This window comes from Argiope bruennichi, chromosome 9, assembly GCF_947563725.1.
Source record: "Argiope bruennichi chromosome 9, qqArgBrue1.1, whole genome shotgun sequence".
NCBI lineage: Eukaryota > Metazoa > Arthropoda > Arachnida > Araneae > Araneidae > Argiope > Argiope bruennichi.
In genome coordinates, this window is record NC_079159.1 from 1,160,007 (window position 1) to 1,183,828 (window position 23,822).

Consider the following 23,822-nt stretch of genomic DNA (forward strand, 5'->3'; position numbering starts at 1 on the left):
TTTTTTTTTTTTTTAGCAAATGCAGGACACAGTTTCCAGAAAATTAAAATTACCAGCATTATACTTCGGAATCACTATTTTGGAGCCTCAATAAAAACTATTGAATACAATTTACAAAGCATATAATTGAAATTAATAATAATCTAAAATTAAAAAAAAATATTCAAATCTTTATAGAAATAGCATTTATATACAGTTCTTACAAACATTTAAAAAGAATCATTTAATGGTTTGTTATATTTTAAGTTCTTTTCTTCTTTAAAATCAAACAAATCTTTAAAACTAACAGCATAAACCTGTCAACAATTAAAATCATATTTTAATAAAGAAAATAGAATTGCAAGTGGCCCATACACACTAAATTACAGTATTAGTGTTATTACAGACTACAATAAAAATTTCACTTTTTTTTATAATGATTATCTTTTCATCACTATTTCTGAGGCTCCCAATTATGAATTTTATCAAAGTCAAAATAATAAAATTCATTCATTCATTTCAAACTGTAACCGAATAAAATTCATTTAATGAATTTTATTCGGTTACAGTTTTATATTGTGCAAAAATTGCTTGCTTTCTAATTTAATTAAACTAGTTCCAGTGCTCCTGATTTATGGATAAAATTCAAGCAATAGAATTTCAGAAGAGAAAAAATTAAAACATGGTAAGCAATTACTGTCTAGAAGAAGAATTTTCTTTAAGAACTGCATACCATCCACAGTCTCTTGATTTTTGAAAATTATATCATTATCCACAAGATATTCAATGCACTTTTCAATGGAACTCTCCACATTGTTTCCTGATGCGTTATTTTCATTTGCAATCGAAGCATACAATAATGTACAAGAAATATAATGTTGGACTTCCTTCTGTGAACTTGCAACACCACTAGCAATAACCTGATAAAAAAAATAACAAAGATTGAAAAAAATAATAAAAATTTCTTTCAATGAATTCAGTATGAGAATTTTTAAAATGACTTACCTCAATAAGAGCTCTTTTTAAACTAGAATGCACAGAACTAGATCCAGATTTCAATAGGCAAGATTTTACAGGAGGGAGGTTAGAATTCACTAAAGTCAAAGCAGCATTCTTTTCAGATTCTTTGCATAGTAAAATACTTTCACCTTTGAATGGATAAAATGATTAGCAAATTTACAATGAGGTCAGTAGTAAATATCAAATTATTTATTGGCAAAATTATATCGTCCATCAAGCATTAAAATAGGAAAGGGAAAAATTCTGTTAAAATATGATTTTAAAACTAAAAATTATAAATATAGATTTAGAACTCACATGTTACTCTCTTTTTATAGAATCTACCAAACGAATTCTTTAAGAATTTAAGCATCAGTATAATATTTTTTCCGTTAAATTTAACATGTACAAGATAATCAAAGGTTTCTTGATAAATATTTTTTAGGATGAGTAATTTTTATTTCAATAACATTTTAAGAAGAAGTCCAAAGAAGTATTGTACAAAATTACTACCAATCATAATAAAAATGATTAGCACATTTCTTTCTTAACATAATTAAACATCTGCATTCATTCTATGATAATATGCTTTACCTACATTATTCAGAGTTGCAGGATGCTAATTATCATAGCAAGAACTTCTAAATATTAACTGTGAACATAAAATATTAATGCAAAATACTTTTTTTTATTCCGTTTATGCATCGTACTAATCTAATGCAGTTTTGTTAAAAAGTTTAGTAAAAAGACATTCCTTATCTTAAGAATAATATGAAATCGAAAATTAAGTATTTAAATGCAATTCATTCAGTCTTAAATGATATTTATAATTATTTACAAAGAAAAAAAATCCACTTTTTTCTAATGCAATACAAACTAAAAGTAAAGAATTGGATAAAAGTAAAGAATTATTTCTCCCATATACTTTCTTCTATAAAATTATATTTATAATCTGCCTAGATAATGTTGAAACAAATGTTCTTAAATGATTAGCAGTAAAAATGATTTAAAACAATTTATTGAATTTGAGATTCATCAATGTTTTCCTCTTCTTGTAAATTTTGAATTTTTCTGGCATTTACTTCAGATCATAAAAAGAAAAAAATATCATATACCAACTAAAATTAAAGCAAAATTATATTCAGAAGAATAATAGTTTGACTACTGTACTTTTCTGATTCCTGCCAGAAACTGTATTTCATTTTTAATCATATCCATGATAACATTAACCCTAATAAAAGTTTTTAATACTTTCACTAGATGGAGTATTCAAAATGAAACAAAATGCAAAACAATAATAATTTAAAATGTGTAAGTATGCGTATAAAGTATTTTCCTTGAACATGAATGGCAACATATATTTAGCAAAATGCGTTTTTGTGCATAACTATATCACATAATGAAGAAAATCGAGGACATTTTTTTTTACTAAATAGCACAGTAATAAAAAAAAATTGCAATAAACTATATTTCATTTGAAGTAACTTCTCAAGAGATAAATTTATACTTAGATTATTAAGATTGTTGCTGAGAAGCCATAAAGATACCATTACTCCACAAGTTTTACCACTAATATTGCAAAAAATCAGTATTCTTCAGACACATTTATCTGCTTTGCCAAGATATTAATTGTTGTACAGCATCAGAATAAAAATCTTGGGAAAATGCCTTACTCCACTGTAAAAACTGAGTACAAAATTTTAGACAATTACAATATCTTTTAACATACCTCATATATGTGAAAATAAATAATTAAAATAGAACTAAGAAAAATCTTTGACATTTGCCAATATTTCAAGTGTTCAATCACATTTTCTTTGAAATAAAAACAGTCCACTAATGAGTAGATGATAAAGTGTTATTATCAGTTACATTACTTTAATATTTGTAGATTTATTGGAATTTTCTAATTTAAATTATATACATGTGCAGCATTTGTTAAATATTAAAAAAAAATGATTCAGGTTCTACACCACAACCACTGGTATCACCACTAATTTTTAAAATTTTTATTTTGCATGGAATCTTATAACTCTATATGTCCCAGCAATGCTCGTCTGTCTCCACCTCCTTCATTTTCAAGAGACATAACATTCACTGTATAGTAAAAATGAACAATAAACTTTCAGCACCAACCATTATATTAATTTCACTTATTTTTATTTCTTATGATAGCTCATGATCTCTAGATATATCATCAATGGCCCCCCATCTTCCTCTACCACATCTTAATTTTGAGGTAATTATCACTATTTTTATGAGGTAAGTTACTAGTTTGCAATTCTCTAGAGAGGCAGAAAAAAATCCTCTAAAAAGAGTTCTCCAGCCTCATCTACTATAAAAAGTTCATTAATTTTCATTTCATATGAAACTTTATAACCTCTGGATATGTTATCTGTTGTCATCAATCTCTAATCTCCCTCCATTTTCAAAAATATTGGAACTTTGGCAGAACAGCTGGACTGATTTTGGCACTTGGCAAACATGTTTAACCAATCAGAAAATTATTTTTATACTTTCTACAAAAACGGAGAATGGTGAAGGTAGAAGATTGCTAATGGCATATCTAGTGGTCAGGTGATTTCATATGAAACAAAAATAATGAAATCGGCCCAAAGATGGAGGCTGGAGGACCGTTTTTTATTTTGTTGTTGCTGCTTTTCTTTGTTAAATATAGATACTACTTTTTATTTTTGGGATGAGATAAAATTGGGTGACATGACTAAATTAATACTTTTAATCCAGTGAAAGAATAGCTTGTCACCAAAAGTGGCTACTAGTTATAAAACTTTGAATAAATTTAACAATGAATTTGCTCTAAGTTCAAGAATTTACAATACATTTTTTTAAAATGTGGTAATATAACTTATGAATAATATAAATAAAATGAGGAGTCATCAAATATTAAAGGGAAAGAAATCACCTTTATCATCAATTCCCTTTCTGCCAGCTCTTCCTACCATTTGCTTGTAACTAAGTACATCAATAACAGCCCCACAGAACAGTGGTGAACGTATAATTACTCGTCTGGCAGGAAGATTTACTCCTGATGATAGAGTAGAAGTGGCCACAAGAATTTTTATAATACCTTGCCTAAATGCTCCTTCAACAATATCTCTTTCATCAAAAGTTAATCCTATATAAGTTAAAGAAATTAACATCAGAATATTATTAATAGAATGATTTATTGGAAAAAGAAATTTTAAGTTTATTCTTACATAAAAGTTAAGCATGAATGTATATGAGTGCATGAAACAATTTCAGGGTGGTTTTCATTTTTGTTATTCCCCCCCCCAAACGTTTACAGACGCATCTAAAATTTTCAGAATGCTCTTGCTTCATTTTCGTATGCTTGTTTAATGTACAGTACATTTTTGTTAATATGTGGAAAACAGATCTACTCTTTCTTACTAAAAGTAGTGCAGAATAAGCAAAATTTAATGCTCCAAAAAGAAAAGAATTATTTTCACTTATTAGGTTTCAGGTAAATTTGACTTTTATCAGCATACCCCCAGCTTTTGCTAATGTATGAATCAATAAATATAACACAAGAAGATGTGTATTTATCAGGATGGGTTTTTAGCACATCAATCTCAGAACTGTTTGACAATAGCCACCCATGAAAAATATAGTATACATTTCTACACTTATTGGATGTGATTTAATTTAATAATGAAATAATCTGGTTTCTTTCCAGTAAGTCTTTCCAACTCACACTGTTCACCAACACCTAAATTAAAATGCAATAATAATTTCAACAGACAGAGAAAATAAGAATAAACATTTACAAACACAAAACAAATAAAAAAAAGAGAAAAGGAAAATATTAGTAATATTAGTACACATTATGAACTAAAAGCAGCATTATATCAAAATAAAAGAAATTATTCAGAAAAATCAAAATTGCTTTGATTTTTAGCCTGCTAATCATACTAAATAATAATAGTAATAAGCAATAAAAACTTGCTCATTGGCTTGGCAGCGTTGGATCTGCATCATGCAGAAAAAAAAGGTGAAATAATCACATATTTCCTTCACAGCATAAAAAAAATGAATGCTATATATATATATATTAAGGAAAGATAATGTTAAATAAATTTTCTAATTTTTTATGGCAACCAGTTTCATATATATCAAAACACTTAAAAAAAATCTTACATTTTTTTCTTTGTTTTTTTTTTGGGGGGGGGGGGGGTGGAGGGGGGGGAGACTACACTGTATTATGTTATTTCATATTCCCAATACCTGAAAAAATTATTTGAAAAATTACATGATAAATATATACTTATAATATATCAAATAAAAATTTTAATTTAATGTATTTAGTATTATTTAAACATTCAGAAGCATTTTGTTTAATCTGGAGGGGAGGGGTGGGGGTAAAAGTATGTAAAATGATAATAATAATAAAATGTTGAAAGAAAATATTAGCAATAACTTATGCACAATACGTTGAAAATTCCATAATAAATTCCATAAGCAAAAATTATTTTGTTCCCAAGACTATAGGAAAAACACACAAAATAAGCAAAAGAAATAGAAGCAATAATATACAATACTTCCTAATTTACCAAGAAATATTTTTAAGAAGTGACAAAATAAATTAATTCTGAAGCAATACTTTATTCACAAAAAATTAGTTCTGGATCATAATATAGAACCAATAGTTTGCATATAATTTAAAATAAATAATATAAATAAAATAAGACAAAACGAAAACTTTTTTCGTTCTTAATGAGAAAATTAAGCACTTTTAAGGTGCTTAAATATGGTTTTCAAATTTAAGCACTTTTCCTGACACTATGCACCCTGGTTAATAGTATCCCAAAATCAAATTTGTGTTTTAGATACATTTTTTCCAATTGAATGAAACAAAACATTGACACAATGCTACTCTTGTAGTGACATAATTGCATACCAAATTTGATATATTTAAATAATTTCGTTTTTGTGATATCGCGTTTAAATTCCTCTGAAAGTACAAACTAACAGATGGTCAACCCCTCGTTGGACTTCGCTTAAACTTTGACAGATATCTACACTATAGATGTTAAATCTGTGTACCGAATTTTATTTATCTAGCTCTCATCGCTCTATAGCTATCTTTTTAACTTATATTCCAATAGCAGTTCAGAGCAGAATTCAAGGCGGAATTAGCTCAAATTTTTATAGAAATCTACAAATTTAATGTAAAAATCATAAACCAAATTTCATCCGTTCAACTCTGAAGCTTTTTTTTAGTTATCTTTGTCATGAACAGATGGACATTTGCCAAAAATGTGTTTTTTGAACTTAGGAAGGTCTAAAACATGAAGATTCGCCAAAAATGTGATTTTTTGATGATCACAATATTTTCTTTATACTACGTGTACAAGAAAGTAAAAATTATGTATATTTAAAAAACTACCCATTGACTAGTTTTAATCTCCGGCAATGTTAAATGTGTAGAAAGATAATATTTTCTTTACGAAACGTATTGGGAAAAAAAAATTCAAATTGTTGATTACTTGTCTCTTTATTTAACAGCTTTATTCTGCTCCACGAGTGCTCCCAACTGACTGCATAAACTTAGATTGAAATTTTGTAACCATTTTAATACAAAAATTTAAATACCTTGATACTAATAACAATTACTGTTATTATTTATAATCATTGTTTTATTAATTATTTAATTAATCCGAAATTAACCTTAATTCATTTATCTTATTCATAAAGTTATTTTAAGAATAAAGAATATCTTTGTTTCAATAAAAAACGTTCATGAATTGCCAATTTAATCTGAAATTTGTTTTTTAAAAATTAAACAACCATGCAGCATCAAGCACTGGCCTCCAAATAGGAAATTCCTATGTCATTACACAAACTGATTCGTAGCTGACCAGTAGCTGTAACTTCCTGATATATAAAATATGCTGAAAATTAGTTATTTTCACAGAGTTGATTAGCTAATGTGCTTTAATATTTTAATAAGAAAACATCCTAAAGATATACTATTAATCTAAGTTTTACCTTGAATTGGATTTCCCGATTTGGCCTTTCCTAGGTTGAAAATGTTTTTTTAAATTGCTTCTAAATCAATTTGAGTTGTTTTAATAAGACAATTTACTTTTTGCTATATTCAAAAAATAGCATGGAGATGCAGTCAGGCCTATGATTTATAATATGTTTTTTCATTTATACTAGTTTATTTAAAGCGATGAGCATTTTCAACAAGTCTTCAGAATCAGCTTAAAAAAAAAAAAAAAAGATATGTTTTAAATTTTAATAAATAATTTTTACAAGAATTTGAATTAATTAAAATAATTATTAATTCATTTATAATAAATTATCTAAAAATATGGTTAGAAACAAGATAGTGAAAATGCAGAACAGTCTGCCTTAGGATTTGGAGATACCTTGTTACATTTTAGACAAAATATTCAGATTATAATAGAAGTTCAAATACAGTATAAGGTAAGATAACATGCATGAAATAATGTACTAAAGTAGAAAAGTAATGAAAGGCGCAAGAAATAAAATGAAGAAATTTTCATCTATACTTATAATAAAGCTCAATGTGTGTGTGTGTGTGTGTTGGCGCTCTACAGGCCAGGTCATTTGACATACAGCTATCAAATTTGGTACATGTATACCTTAGAGGTCGGGAATTTGCACCTGGGGTCCCTTTTTTTGAAATTTTAATTAGAATTTTAATTATTAATTAAAAACTAACTTTCCCGCCAAAAAAATCTTCCATTTTCCCCACCGCCAACTTTTCCGCCAAAAAAATCTTCCATTTTCCCCCACCGCCAACTTCAATTTTTTTTTTTTCCCAACAGAAATGAGGCTAGGGTTAACATTTTTCGGCGGATTATTTCAAACGATTCTGTTTATTTTCTTAATGTTTTATGCATTTAAAATTAAACATTGTTAATTAATCCATGTTTCAGATTCATTCTGAAGTACTTTTGAATTAAAATAACACAGAATAAAGGAAATTAAAAATGTATAATCTGCATAGCGTTACCCCAACTGGCGTAGAAAAATTCACGCATATGCGTTACCGGAGCTGGCGAAGAAAATTCACACATGCGCATTCTGACTGTTACCATGACAACCGTTATCAAAGGTTGATTTAAATTATTTTTAGGTTAGTTGCATGCTTTTGTAAGTAAATTGTATTTATGTTATATATTTTTTGTATATGCTTATAGTTTTAAGTACATCGTTTTTTAATTAGATTTTTTTAATCTGTTTTCAATGATTTAAATTATTTTTAGGTTAGTTGCATGCTTTTGTAATTAAATTGTATTTATGTTAGTTATACATTTTTTTCTATATACTTATAGTTTTAAGTACATCGTTTTTAAAGTAGTTTTTTAAACCTGTTTTCGACTGATTATTTTAAACGATTCATTTTATTTTCTTAAAGTTTGATGCATTTAAAATTAAACATTGTTAATAAATCGATCTGTTCATGATGAATCTGAGAAAATTTTGTTGACAAATTCTTGAGATATTACATAACTTAAGAAAGATATTCTTTAGTGCCCATAAAGTTTAAACGCTCAGTGACTCTATTATCAGTAATCATATTATTAAAAAAATGCTTTGTTTCAGTAAAAAATATTGTATTAATTGCAGTTTAGTCATTTCCATTTTAATTTTAAGCATAAATTCTTCCGGAACTAACAGAAAATTAGAGAGATACATATTATGTTATGGCTGAAGGACTTTATATTATTATGAGTGAATTACATGACTATCAAAATTTGAAGCTTTAAAATATTTGATGAAGAAGCTATTAAAGTAGGAATTACATAAAATATTTAATTATTAAAATTTTAACGAGCATTAAGATTGGCGAACCGGCTGGTCGCCAAAGGCGGCTAGTTTTAATAATAATGCAATAAGAAATTTGTAATCTTCGCAATTTTAAAAAGTGCAAAATATGCTCTTTATGTGTTTTTTTCATTCTGGAGAAAATGACAAATACCTGCATGATGAAAAGCAACTCCGAAAGGTACAGTTAATCCTAGAACAGAATCCAAACCGGAAGGTGAATTCTTGAGTTGCAGAATTACATCGTTTAGTTGAGAACCATTTAAGTGCTCTCTTAATTTTTCACCAATGATTTTGTATTCAGCATTGCCTGAAAAAAAGGAACAAAGATTATTCTAGGCCAAATATGAAAGTTTTATAATAAAAATAAATTATCCTATGGAATTTAGTTTTTCTTATTAATGACTTAACATTTGTCACTGATAATGAAAAGAAAACGAACAAAGCAATTATCAAAGAGTATGCCTTAACTATAAATAAAAATCAAATTTACCCCAGAGAAAATATTTGGTTACTAAAATTCTTGAGAATCTTTGAAATTTCATTTAAAATGGGAAAAAATGTGAGTAAGAATTTAAATAATCAGCAGCATAAAATAAAAGCAAATAATTTCTTTGTGCTTTACCAGTCCCATTCTTGATGAAAGAAAGAAAAATCTTTATTTTTAAAACTGAATTTTTATCTTCTAGTATCCAATAGAAAAATTACTTGGTTTTTAAAAGATGGAAAAAAGAAAGGGGGAGGAGGATTTTTAATTATGATATTGCTTGATTATTATAATATTGTACACAATTACAAGGCACATGCTCTTTTTGTATGTTCTCAAGAAAATGTGCTTATTAGAAATTTCATTAATGGAAAAAATTTTAATGGGATAAAATTGGAGATGATGTTTTAAAAATACCATAATTGTATAAAATGGCAATTAAAATACTAAAAAATTTAGTAAAAAAAAATTAATGATAAATAGATACATATATGTAAAATATATATATACATATATTTGTGAAAGTTTGAAAAAAGGAAACATTTATATCACTTTAATATGCCAAGTATAAAAACACGAGAAATTAAAATTGGAAAATTAACCTTTAAAATACAAAGAAAATATTTTTTATTTATATGCATGATATAAATTATTAGTATTAAAAAATTTGGTTTAAACAGTGAAAATTTTAATAAAAGGGCCGAGAATAAGGGTTAGAAATGCATAAAAAATTGTGAAATTACTTAAATTCTTATAAAAACATTTTTTCAGTATACCATTTGATATAGCATTTGGCTTTCCAATCGTATAGATTTCCTTAGCAATTGTTGTGGCAAGATTTTCACACCAATTTTTAGAAGGGCAAAATATTAATACACCATGTCCAGCAGTTATGGTTTCAATACTAAGATAGGTGATATGATCCACATCATCAGAGAAAGTAGCACTGTTTTTCCTAAGGTCCCGAATAGGTTCTTTTGACCTAGCATCATACACAACAGGGCCGATTTTAAATGTTTCCAGGAGAGGTACGGGTCTAAAGTCGGTACAGTACAATTCTGCATCCAGCCAAGTTGAAAGGACTTTTAAGTTGGGCAAGGTTGCACTCATGCCAATAATCTGTACTGTAACATTATTTCTAAAATTAAGAAAAGCAATAAAGAAAGTAAGTACAAATTATAAGTAAAAAAAAAAAAGGAATTATGAAAACAGAAATAAAATAAATACATAAATAGCATCAAATATTTCAAAAACTACCTACTGTTTACAATTATAAAGTAATTTAGTAAGCAGGAGTTCTAAAAGATAACCTCTGCTGTGATCTCCTAACATGTGAAGTTCATCTACTACAAGAATACCTATAACAAGAAAGAATGTTATCTTGGTTTAAACAAAATAATTTTCTTACTGAAGTAGGGAACTGAATAATTATGTAGGATATTTGTAAAATATTTAACTCATTGATAACATGATTAATATATTTACTCATTGATAATTTCACTCATTAGTAATATTAGATAATATCAATTTCGCCAGACAAACATTTATAATATTATCATTTGAGACAAATCCGAGCAAAAGTTTTTTTTTAAACTTATATATATATATATATATATATATATATATATATATATATATATATATATATATATATATATATATATATATATATATATATATATATATATATATATATATATATATATATATATATATATATATATATATATATATAAATGAATAATAATTTTCAAATGGATGGGGACCTTTAAAATTATTACCCCGCAAACATTTACGATCATTGACAATCTACAGCTTCAAGTTAAAATTTCATCATACTGAATTTTATGCAATCGATTAACGAAATTGCAGACCGCATAAATTACAATTCAATATAGTACAGTAAAATTCTTTAAATGAATCATTCAAGAGATTCCTCTAAAAAATGATATACTAACGAGAATTATGATCGAATGTGTAACGCACTGAAGAAGTTTCACTGTATTTCCAGAGCCGCTTGTCCCATGTTACGAAAGATCGCATGCTTTTACGTATTTTGTATTGCCCCTTCGGAATAACCCTCCCAGTACTTCAATAAACGGCAAAGCGCACTGTCGAAGAAAGAGGGAGCGGAAAAAAGAGTTCATTACGCGTTATCTTTATATGGGTGGGCATCCCTGGATCTATTTCGCCTTGATCTCCGATTGCTTCCCTTTTGTTGATGTCCTTTTTTGATACATCCAAAAAACAAACTATTACGACCATGCTTTCAATTTACAGGTACACAAGGCTATACAAAAGTTTTATTTGCAATTCTCGAGAAAATTAAGCACTTCTTAAAGACCCCCCCACACACAGAATTAAGCACTTTTAAGATGCTTCAAAGTGACTTTCAAATTTGAGCACTTTTTAAGCACCCTTCATGATGTTACGCATCCTGTTATCAATACCATGGCCGACAGTGCAAAAAGTCTTGCGCTACATTTTACGACGTTAAGAACGTATAAAATTAAAATTTTGCGCATTTGCAACCAGGAAATCCACAACAAAAAATTGATTTTGACAACATTATTCTTTCCAAAAATGATGACGACGAATGATGGATTCAAAATATTTTGCGATCTGATGAAGCGCATTTCACTTTATGAGGGCAAAGAATTGTAGAATATGCAGCTCATCCAAAACGCAAGCTGTTTTTGGAAAGCCCGTGAATTTAATGTTTGTTACAGTTTGGTGCAGTATGACTGGTAATTTTATTATTGGTCCTTTTTTTTTTTTTTTTTTTCGAAAATCATACATCAGTAGGCCTTATTTGCGGTACCGTAATAGGCACTAGTTACAGTAAAATTTTAGAAAATAATGTGATCCCTGCTTTGCAAGAAAGAAAGTGCCTACATCCAACAATATTTTTGCAAGATGGGGCCTTATCTCACATTGCTCAGTCTGTTAAACAACTGCTTCACCAAACTTTTAGTGAGGATCGTAAAATTAGCAGATGTTTCTGAAATGCTTGACCGCCCCGTTCACCTGCATCCTTACAAATTCTGGCTAATTCACTTCTATAAGAACAAACCTAACTTTGCTGTTGGTTTAAAAAACAGCATTACTAGATATGTCTTAGAAATTCCACAGGAAACATTAGGTGCATGCATGATCATGCTGTCAGGCATCTACAGCATTTGATTGGAGCCTGAAGGCTCACATATTGAAATAATTCCTCTCATATCTGTTAAAAAGAAAAAATATGTTATAATTTCAATATATAAAGTAATGTCAATAAAAAAAAATCGCCACCTATAGAAAAAAATTCAACTAAATTTTGTTATTGTGTAATTCATTTCCCCATGCTGTAAATATAACAAATATTAAGTTTCTTTGACATACTCCATGTTACGTAAGCATGTTGTCCCGCCTCTCACTTGTAACGCCCTCTAGCGGTATATGTAAAAAACAACCAGTCTTTGTAACATCATCGACGTAGCAGCACGCCGAAAGGCAAAGCTCAAAGAAACTTCCGAAAGCGGAGAAACAATAAAATCTTTAAAAAACCAAAAAAAGGTCCGTCATCATTGTTCAACCTCTAAACTCCAAATAATTTTTTTTCTAGTCTTTCACAAACACAAGTATTTTAATTATAACCACCCTGTATTTTCATAGTTTGTATATTTCTCAAAGGTAACATAGCAAAACGAAACAAATTAATTAAAAATACCATAAAAAATCTGATAATAAATATTAAAATTAATGCCAGTGGTCTCGTATACGCTTTAATAAATATATAATCTCCCTCTCCATGTGCACATAAAGTTGTGGACTTTGGACAAGACCATGAACTTCATGAATGCTCAGATTTTTATTTTCAGAGTTCCAAGCATAAGAACTGTGTACTTCTTAAAGTGGTAGAGAAAACCGATATTTGTGTATGAATACCCACATGCCATTTCCAAACAATAGGTACGAAAATGCCTATTAGTATGTGATCTTTGAGGATTTTGTGGGGGGAGAAGAAGGAGATTAGTCGCAATCATTAATACACAAATACCTGAAAACCGAATACGTTGATGAGATCGGATTCTTCTGATCTATTGAAGACAAAATCAGAGCAAACCTACAATTTTAGCCACAAGATCACTTACTAAACTTTATTTATTAAAATCATTGTGCCTTTAAGCTATCGCATTTGCATGCATGAGAAAGTACAGAGCGGCAGAATTCAATCCTTTGATAGGTTTGGTTCGAAATTTGATAAGAATTTACATTTCCGGTGATAAATATGAGTTTGTTTATCTAGCTTGTACTTATGTTGGCTCAAATTCCTCTAGATGGATTTCTTTCAAAACTTGATCTATATCTACAAATTTGACGCAGTGACTACATATTAAATTTTCTCCGTCTAACTCAAAGCGTTTTTGAGTTATCATATTTCCAGGCAGACAGTCTTAAGTCCCAACATATGTTTCTCAGATTAGGGGTGGGGATCTGAAAAGTGAAGATCCGTCGAAATCTCGAGTTCGAATTCTTTTGACGATTACAATACTTTTTTTTTTTTTTTTGCATATGCCGTAAACAAGAAATTAAAAATAAGCATGAGGAATGCTTAACAAATAAGTCCTAATAGCTGAAACTTCTTTACCTAACTCATTTAATCTCTTCTCTTCCATTAATCTATTGATCAGGTTATTTGCTTTCTCTATGGTACAAATAGCGACATCGACAGCTTTAAAACCTCCAGCAGGGTTGTGAGCACCCATATAACCATCAACAATAATGCCAGCGTTTTGGAACATTTCCTGTAAAAAAATTAAAAAAATGAATATCACAGTTCTAATTGGAAATGTAATTACTTTATTATTATCAAATACAGAAAAATTAAAATGTAATTTTACAGCACTTATCTTCCGAACAATAATGATCAAAGCAAAAAAATAAAAAAATGAAAATGACAAACATAGAATAATTGAAATAACGAAAAATTTAATCCAGTTATATGATATTCTATTTTAAATCCAAATGAGGGATATTTTATGACACTTCTCATAATTCTAATGACGTAATGGTCAGATAAGAATATCGATATTTACAATGACATTACCTCTCCAACTTGCACAATTTACCTGCAAAAGGGTATTTGAATCAAAATTAATGTGAAGTGAGCTTACTTAAAATCATTAAGTTCAACTATTTTATAATTCACTTTTATTATTGTTAACTAACACAGTTGTTTTCTTTTGAATATTTTCCTGAGAAGTTCATGCTTTAAAAAATTAGGTTTGGTGCAAGCATTATACAAAAATCTTTTGGTATGAAACTTAAATTTTATAGATCATTCATTTAGTTATTATGCTATTAAATATAATTACAGCTGGATTACTTGGGTCTCTTTGTCCCGGATTACAAAACAATTATTTAAATTAAATTGAAAATCTCATATGAAATGAAGCAAGTTATTGCTTGTATGGCGTAGAAAGAACAAAGCCACTGTATATTAAATGAAATCAAAGAATTATCATTTTTAATTCTCACTTTTCTCAAAATACTTTTAACTTTGATTTATATAACCAAGATTTTAGAGAACAAACCTGAAAATAATGTACTTTCTCTCGGACAACAGAAACAAAAGGTAGTATCATGATGGCTTTTTTCCCAGTTTCAATTACATTTTTTAACATCAGTATTTCAGCAACCAAAGTTTTTCCTGCACTAGTAGGGGCAGAGAAGACCAAGTTCCTTCCATCCAGAACATCCTTCATGCACAAACATTCATACTGCCACTGGAACATTTTACTGATATTCCGAGATTTGTAAGCTTCCACAATGGACAAAGGTAAGCCCCACTGAGATAAACTGTACACCTTTTCTATAATAAAAAATTAACATTAAGGGAAACCCAGTTTCATAATCAGAGAATTACATGTCCCACATTGATTAAGATCAAGGCCTGATCTGAAATATAAAAATTTGCAAGTTCATTAGTCACCCTAGTTTATAGATGTTTTAAAGCAGCAGAAAGGATATGCCAGTGAGGAAACAATGAAAGTTTTTGTTACCTTTATTAAAGTAAAATATCATGGAGAAGGAAAATATAATATTTTGCAACAAGTGCTATTTATTCATGGATAAAATATGTATTCAACATAAAGTTGGTGATAAGTAATACATTTTCAAAAGTTATGCAAACATCGCTATATAAAATTTATCATTAAACTTCTAACAACTTACATATTACACAGGTAATTAATATGCATAATGTGATAACTTCTAATGAATCTACATTCAAAAATTCATTTCTTAATCACTTGAACTCCAGCTTTTTCTATAAATTTAATTTCTAACTCACACGGCTTTTACTTTCTCATGGAAAATCAAAATACTTTCTTGCATTCCCTCTTTTTTAATCTTTCCTGTCCTATCAAAATTCACGCTCCTCAGGTGAAATCTGCATTTTGAAATAGTTGAAGATCTCGTCCTCAGATCAAATGCATTTTCCATCGGTATTTTGATACAAAATCCAAGTTTATTCTTCAACAACAAGCTTCATTAAAAAAAAAAAAAAAAAAAAAAACGATCTCTTTCACATTGCTGGAGAAACAAATTACACACAAAGATGTGGTTCATAAGGCCATTTATAAGAGTAGAATCTAAACTTCACATCTAATGGCACATCCCATCCAAATCAGGGGATAATTCCTAAAAAAGTGGTCTTTGCAATCTTATGCGCACAATATCTCAGAACTTCTAGCGAACATGATCTTCATAAAATTTGCATCTCTTGTTACAGGGCAGAAATCTTTATCTTTAAAGACAAAAAGGTAAACTGTAAAAATCTCTTTAACCAATTGCAGTGTAATAGCATTACTAATGCAGGATGTATAGACAAATTTTATCTTTAAAATTTGAGTACTTTATAAATATTTTCTAAGCACCTTTAGAGAAAAATAAGAAACAACCTTAAACTAATATTTTTTTTTATTATACAAATATAAATTTGAATAAAAAAAATTAAGTTGTTTATTAACTAAGTAAGTATCCAAATTTTATACAAATATACACATAAAATACTTCCAGAAATCACTGAATATCTCCCCCCCCCCAACATTGAAACTACATTATTTAAAATAAATTCTATGCAAGTTTCAACTGAAAACTTCATTAAAAGACTTACATTGCATATTTTAAATAATTTAATGGTACTATTTAGTAGCACAGGGAAATAAAAAAATTACACTGTTACTTCATTAACATTCTAATTTCTCGAAAAAGTTTTAGAACACAAGTAAACAAATCTAGAATATAAAAAGCATGCTAATTTTATTAAATATGTAAATAAAATATTCTTTCTCATCAGAGATTTTTTTCCAAACACTTTCAATCCGTTCAATTTTTTTCATTAATAACTTATTCCAACTAATTAATTTTGTTAGTAATGAAAAATTACCACCTTGTCAAACATGCAAGTGTATTAAATTTATATTCAATTTCAACAATTTCCTTTTTCCAAGAGAAATTTCTTTTCTCATAAAGCAGAGCCAAAATTTCTTTATGCCATTGACAACTATTTCTTTCACCATTTGTTTTTCAGAAAATAGGTAATATTTTGAATGGGCTGATGTTGCTTTCTCAGTTTTTTAATAATGTTCACCAAGTAGATGCTCCCATACTGTTTTATGTGGTCATAGACATGTTGTGAAACATGATATTATAGATTCAAAATCTCCAATTCAATATTTTAATTAATGCCAAATTCCTTTTCAACAGATGTTTGTTCACAAGAAAGAATGACAATTTTCAAAACTCTTTACATTTTTTTTAATTTATGATCTTAAGAAGTTTTTAAGTCTTTTAATGACACTATGCAGCCTGGTACAATTTTACATTTTCAAATTTTACAGTTACACCATTTTCTTATAAAAAGAAAATCTGAAGATTTAAAAAATTAATTTCTAGCTCTCAAATTAAACATTCACAATGGATACATTTCTTACCCATAATTCCTTTACCTTCATTAACACAGTTTTCATCAACTATGTTTATTATACTGGCACCACTAGAAGATTTTTCATTTTTCTATAAAAAAAATATGAATCATTCAATGATAAACATTTTGATCCTAAAATTTAAATAAAATAAAATACACAACAATAAAGTTATTTGCACAATTTAAATGGAAGTAAACATTTTTAAGAAAATTTTTACAGTAAATATAAAACATTTTCTTCTAAAAACTTTTTTTTTATATATATATAAACATGTTTTTTAGTCTCAGAAATCGAAGTAACTGTAGAACTGTAAAACTATAGATAGTTATAAAAATATATAAATTCTGTGCAAAACATATTTTTTGACTATATATTGCATACAAGTTAATTTAACTAAAGCAAAAAAATAAAAAAATGTAAACAGCATGTTTTATTAAGAACGAAAATACATCAAATTGTTCAGCAAAATATCAAAAATATAAGATTTCTTATTTAAGAAAAATTCAGTAATTCTTTGAATACCTCAATAGGCATATCTGATTTCTCCTCCCGCTTCTCAATAGTTTTATTATGCAGCCTATAGAAAAAATAAAGAAAAACATTGAATAAAAAATACTCAATGGTTGAAATATTAATAAATACTGATATTGATTTTTCATGAATGGAATTATAGAAGCTGAAACTCCAGATCAATGAAATGTAGATAGACATATGATAATTAATGTAATTATAACAATATAAGCACATTCCAAACTTCTGTTGTTTTTTACACAAGTGCAGGAAAAATAAAGAAGCAACAATTTTTTCCAATGTTTCATCCTTACTATATAAAAAAGTTGGCAATAAAGGAAACAAAATAAGAGAGCAAAATTGATTGAATTATCAAGGTTATTTAATAACGAAGATATTTTAAACAAGTATAAAACAGGAATAAAAAATAATAAAGCTAACTTTTATATTCTAACACATTCACTATCATACTCCTGCATTACAGTTACACTATTGATCACTAAGACAATAGATTTAATTACATATCTATTTAAATGAATACATATACTAAATTTTTATGAATGATTTTTAATGAAGAAATCAGTACATCAAATATTCCATTCCTAATGCTACTTACTAATATGATCAAATAGTTTCCACAATATTTCAAATTCTAAATTTTTACACAACCTAAATAGACTAAATCGGATAAAAAAATGTTGGATTAACATCAAACAACACATAGATTCTCAAGTGAAGCACATTTTATAGGTCTACAAAATCAATTAACAGACTGAAACTAAGTATATGAACTTTTGAGAAATACCTAATAGAACGTCGGAGTGTACCAAAGCCATTTTCATTTTGAGCTGCATCCTGCAACTTTGAAACATTTGTGGCATCAATAATGCTTTTCGGTTTGAAAGCACCTTTCCTGACAGGTGTTTTTTCTCTGTCTTCAGCATTTGAGAAGTTAAAGTCAATCAATTCTTTAAAACTTCTATTTCCAGTCTTTCGTTTTTTGACTTTCCATTCTTCAGTTAGCTTCTTCATACTAGCTAAAATACCATAGAATGAAATGAAGATTTGATTTTTAACTAAATGGTTCTTTAAGAAATTTTATAAAAGCATATAATAACTTAAACAAAATTATGCTTTATAACAAGTTGAAATGAAACCTTCTCAAATATCATGTTGAATATTCTATAATTAAAGTTCTAAAGTTAATGCACAAAACAGTTAAAAAAATAAATAAAAAATTTCAATAAAAATTTGGAAAATAAAATAAATATTTTATACAAAACAAGTCTTAGATTCAGCACAATTCTGAATATTTACCAATAATTGCATGCGACTGGTGAAAATAGTTGAATTTTAATTACAAAAGAACATATTAGCAGATCTTTGACTGCAGCTTGAAATGAATAAGCACAAATCTAAAACAAGAGTAACAATTTATTTTTCCATCATTTGTTTTAATTAAATTATTTTGTAAAATTCTATATAAAAAAATGTGTGCTTTATAAATTAATAACCTTATATATTAATTATAATAATTTGTAACTCCCAAATTTCTAAGAAAATTGGCAAATTACAGACAATACTAAAATATATTCTAAAAAATAAAAACATTTCTCCTCATTTTCCAGTTTGGATATCAAATCTTGTCTATATTCCTTTCATTCAAATATCAAATTTTATATAATACTAGCCGCCTTTGGCGACCAGCCGGTTCGCCAATCTTAATGTTCGTTTAAATTTTAATAATTAAATAGGTTTAACCGGAGTTTAACCCCCTTCTTCGCCAAGTTGCGATAACGCACCAAAGCTGGCAATCTTTATTATGCACTATAATTGAACATCTGCTTCTTTGCTTTTGAACATTTCGCAAGGCCGTTGTTTGCGATTTTTAAAAATTTCGCCAAGCAGGGGATAAAACTCCGGTCGTACCATTAAACATTTTACGCAATTCCAACTTTAATAGATTCTTCAGCAAAATATTTTAAAACTTCAAATTTTGATAGTCATATAATTCACTCATAATATTATAAAGGCCTTCAGTTATAGCGTGATATATATCTCTCTAATTTTCTGTTACCCCTCGTAGAAATTATGCTTTAAATTACAGTGTAAATGATTAATCTGCAATTAATATAATATTTTTTACTGAAACAAAGCATTTTTTTTAATAATATGATTACTGATAATAGAGTCACTGAGCGTTTAAACTTTATGGTCACTAAAGAATATCTTTCTTAATTTATGTAATATCTCAAGAATTTGTCAACAAAAATTTCTCAGATTCATCATGAACAGATCGATTCATTAACAATGTTTAATTTTAAATGCATCAAACACTAAGAAAATAAAATGAATCGTTTAAAATAATCTGTCGAAAACAGGTTTAAAAAAATCTACTTAAAAAACGATGTACTTAAAACTATAAGCATATACAAAAAATATATAACTAACATAAATACATTTTACTTACAAAAGCATGCAACTAACCTAAAAATAATTTAAATCGTCCGTTGGTTGTCATGCCAACAATCAGAACAATGCGCATGCGTGGATTTTCTTCGCCAGTTACGTCAACGCAAATGCGTAAATTTTTCTACGCCAGTTGGGGTAACGCTATGCAGATTAGACATTTTTAATTTCCTTTATTCTGTGTTATTTTAATTCAAAAGTACTTCAGAATGAATGTGAAACATGGATTAATTAACAATGTTTAATTTTAAATGCATAAAACATTAAGAAAATAAACAGAATCGTTTGAAATAATCCGTCGAAAAATGTTAACCCTAGCCTAATTACTGTTGGGAGAAAAAAACAACTGATGCCTTACTTATTTGGCGATGGGGAAAATGGAAGATTTTTTTGGCGGAAAAGTTGGCGTTGGGAAAAATGGAAGATTTTTTTGGCGGGAAAGTTAGTTTTTAATTAATAATTGACTACCCCTAACATTTAGGGGGATGAAAAATAGATGTTGGCCGATTCTCATAGATACCGGATATGCACAAAAAATTTCATCAAAATCGGTCAAGCCGTTTCGGAGGAGTATGGCAACGAAAACTGTGACACGAGAATTTTATATATTAGATATAAAAATATATATTTGTTTTTAGATTTTTGATACATTCCTATATTGGTTAGGTTAAAAGTTTGGTGAGTTAATGTGCTCATGCCCACAAAGGTTTCAGAGAGAAAAAATCGGAAAGTCTTAATTTAGTTCATTGTAATATTTTAATCATATTGAGAATAGCAGTGTGAAGATTCTGCTGCATTATGAAGTGCAATTAATCATAAGATCAATCACTGCAAATATATGGATTGAATTTCGAGAATCTATGTTATTTTTATGACATAGATTCTCATGAAAATATAAATTCTTCATTCAACACCGGGTTTATTAGAATATAAACCAACTGGAATCACCAAAAAACACTGTACATCCTAAAGCACTTGAAAATAACAGCAATCACAAATTATGAAATCTGAAACCCAAAATGAAATTTTGCAATAGTAAAGTGTTGTCCAGTTTAGTTGATCTATAATATTATCTGTATTTAAATCTTTAAATGACAAATTGAAAATATTAATGTTTGACATTGCATATTTATTTAAAGCATTTGATCTGAATAGCTTTAATTTTTTTGATATGATAAAGTTTTTAAAGTGGTATACTTTCTTTAAATTGGATGATGTAAGAATCATTCAAAATATTCTATAACAAAGATTGTTGAACCAAGAACCAATACCAATAAATTGACCATGCTATAATTTTTTTCAAAATTTTAATATTTTTAATTAAGTAAACACTAATAAATTTTTTACATAACTTAGAAGTTTTTAAAATTAGCTTTTGAGTGATAATTTTATTTCTGTGTAACCTTGCCTTTAATTTTAATAAATTTCACAAAGCCAATTTCTCTTATTATACAATGACTGACATAATAGATTTATACCATTTAGTTGCTATTGAAGTGCTTAGTAATTTGTTTCATTGTGGAATTATATTTCACAATTTGTCCTTTAATTCAAAAAATAAGTAAATTGACAATGTAAAGTATTTTAAAATATACTTTCATACTTTTTTCAAATTTAATAGAAGTATCTCATATTTTCTATTATTTTCATATAATTCTACAAATCTGCAATTTTGATTCAGAAGTAATCTAATGTTCTCCAGGCATATCCATTTAATACTAAAATTCATAAATTTACCTGCCTTTAGTTCTTTCAACACTACTTTTGCATGATTAAAATTTTAAACCTCATGTAAAAATGGTTCTGATGATAACCCAGGTAAAAGTAGGATTTACTTACTCAAAGGGGAATGATTTCTGGAACAAATATACCCATTAAGGTCAAAAGGATAAATATATAAGTACCAAGTAAATATGATTACGTTTTTAGATGCATTTTTTTTTTTTTTTTTTTTTTTTTTTTGTAAATTACATGATGTAAAACCATTAGGCATAGCTTGCAGTGGTTGATGATTAAACTAGAAGAATTAAGTCAGAAGCACTATCAACTAACAAGATTTCTGACCAGAAAATTGAAATTCTTTTTCGTATCTTACCACACATATTTGGAACTCACCTATCAGAAAAGCTTAAACAATTAGAAAAAGAAGTCTTTATCTTTAGAAAATTATTTTTTTAATTACTTCAGTAAATAATCTTGTTAAAATGAATACATCGCTAGGAATATTTAAAATTAGTGCTTATATCTGACCAAGCATTACTATACCATTCAAAAACATGCCAAAAGTTCACCATCTTGGATGGCTAAAAGGAATGATGACAAATGTATTTTAGGGTTGCAATAAAAAACTGACAGGATTGCAATGGACAAGAAATGTTCTCAAAATAACTCAGCTTAGACTTAAGATTAATGTCTAGACAAGACATTAATCTTAAGTATAGCCCATAATTTTTGATTAATGCTTACAATGCTAATAAATTGACAATAAATAACTAATTAAGCAGTTACAGCTTCTTAAAAAAATATGTGAAATTTACTTGGAAAGAATAGTAAACACAGAATAGAATACCTATTAATTTTTAAAAAAAACAGATTGGATTAATGTCATGATTAACTTTAAGAGTAAATAATAGTAAGATATCCTCATTAGTTAGACATGTTTCATTGATATTTAAAATTTTTTAGCTTCTCATATAAATGTAAGTTTACTGGGAATCTCTCATTTTCCTTTTCTGTTATGTGTAAAATTATATCAAATTGCAAAAAGTAATATTTAATTTTCTTTGTTCTAAATATAGAAAATATGTAAAGTTATTCATACATTTTCTATATTTAGAAGGGAAAAAAGACTAAGATTTATGTATGATTTCTCACAAAATACATTAAAATCATGCTTATTTTAAAAAAACTTGCCAAAAGTCTTCTATCTAGAATGGATATCAGAAGTGGTAACAAATGGCTCTAAGGTTTACAATAAAACATTATCAATATTACAATGGGTAAGAAATTGCCTCAAAACACTTTATCTTTGGTGATAACTGATAAATCTTTAGTTTAACCCAAAGAAGAAAAAGAGAAAGCATATCTTTAATTTTGAAGTTTTCTCTCTTTAATAAGTAGACAGCAGTTTCAACAGTATCAATTATATTTGCAACTAACAAATCCAATTTTAATGAACTATTACAGGCATAGAAATATATTTTTCCAAACATGAAGGCAAATTTTTAAACAAATTAAAAATTTATCAGCCTATTCTTTTTCCATATGAAACAACTCAGTTTGATTTTATATTTAAAAGAAATATTTTCCACAAATATATTTCCTTTATCTTTCATATAAATATGTAAACATCCTTATTAATACATCAGATATGAATAAATTCATAAAATAAAAAAAAGCATAAGGATATCAAATAATGAAAATAAATCTCACCTATCTTAATTACTTGACTTCGAGAATTCGTTGTTCATGGTTATCACTTCGAAACACATTCTTTTCAGAATTGTATTAAAAAATTATGTATAATCAAACCTTGCTTGAGGCGAATAACTGGAATAAAATATCAAATGTAATTATTTACA

General features: G+C 27.6%; 1 protein-coding gene across 1 annotated transcript in view; it reads right to left on the reverse strand.

Annotated features, from left to right (window-relative positions):
- LOC129984845 (DNA polymerase theta-like) overlaps window positions 1–23,782 on the reverse strand; it is a 64,874-nt gene extending 41,092 nt beyond the window's left edge. The window contains exons 1-12 of the mRNA XM_056094810.1: window positions 23,674–23,782; window positions 18,578–18,809; window positions 17,785–17,839; window positions 17,269–17,350; window positions 14,866–15,143; window positions 13,920–14,076; window positions 10,548–10,644; window positions 10,063–10,424; window positions 8,954–9,109; window positions 3,902–4,114; window positions 985–1,127; window positions 713–899 (exon numbers count right to left, since the gene is read on the reverse strand). Of these exons, the coding sequence (XP_055950785.1) occupies window positions 713–899; window positions 985–1,127; window positions 3,902–4,114; window positions 8,954–9,109; window positions 10,063–10,424; window positions 10,548–10,644; window positions 13,920–14,076; window positions 14,866–15,143; window positions 17,269–17,350; window positions 17,785–17,839; window positions 18,578–18,804 (1,957 nt within the window). The 5' untranslated portion in view covers window positions 18,805–18,809; window positions 23,674–23,782. The remainder of the gene's footprint in view (window positions 1–712; window positions 900–984; window positions 1,128–3,901; window positions 4,115–8,953; window positions 9,110–10,062; window positions 10,425–10,547; window positions 10,645–13,919; window positions 14,077–14,865; window positions 15,144–17,268; window positions 17,351–17,784; window positions 17,840–18,577; window positions 18,810–23,673) is intronic.
- Between the last annotated feature and the right edge of the window lie 40 nt (window positions 23,783–23,822).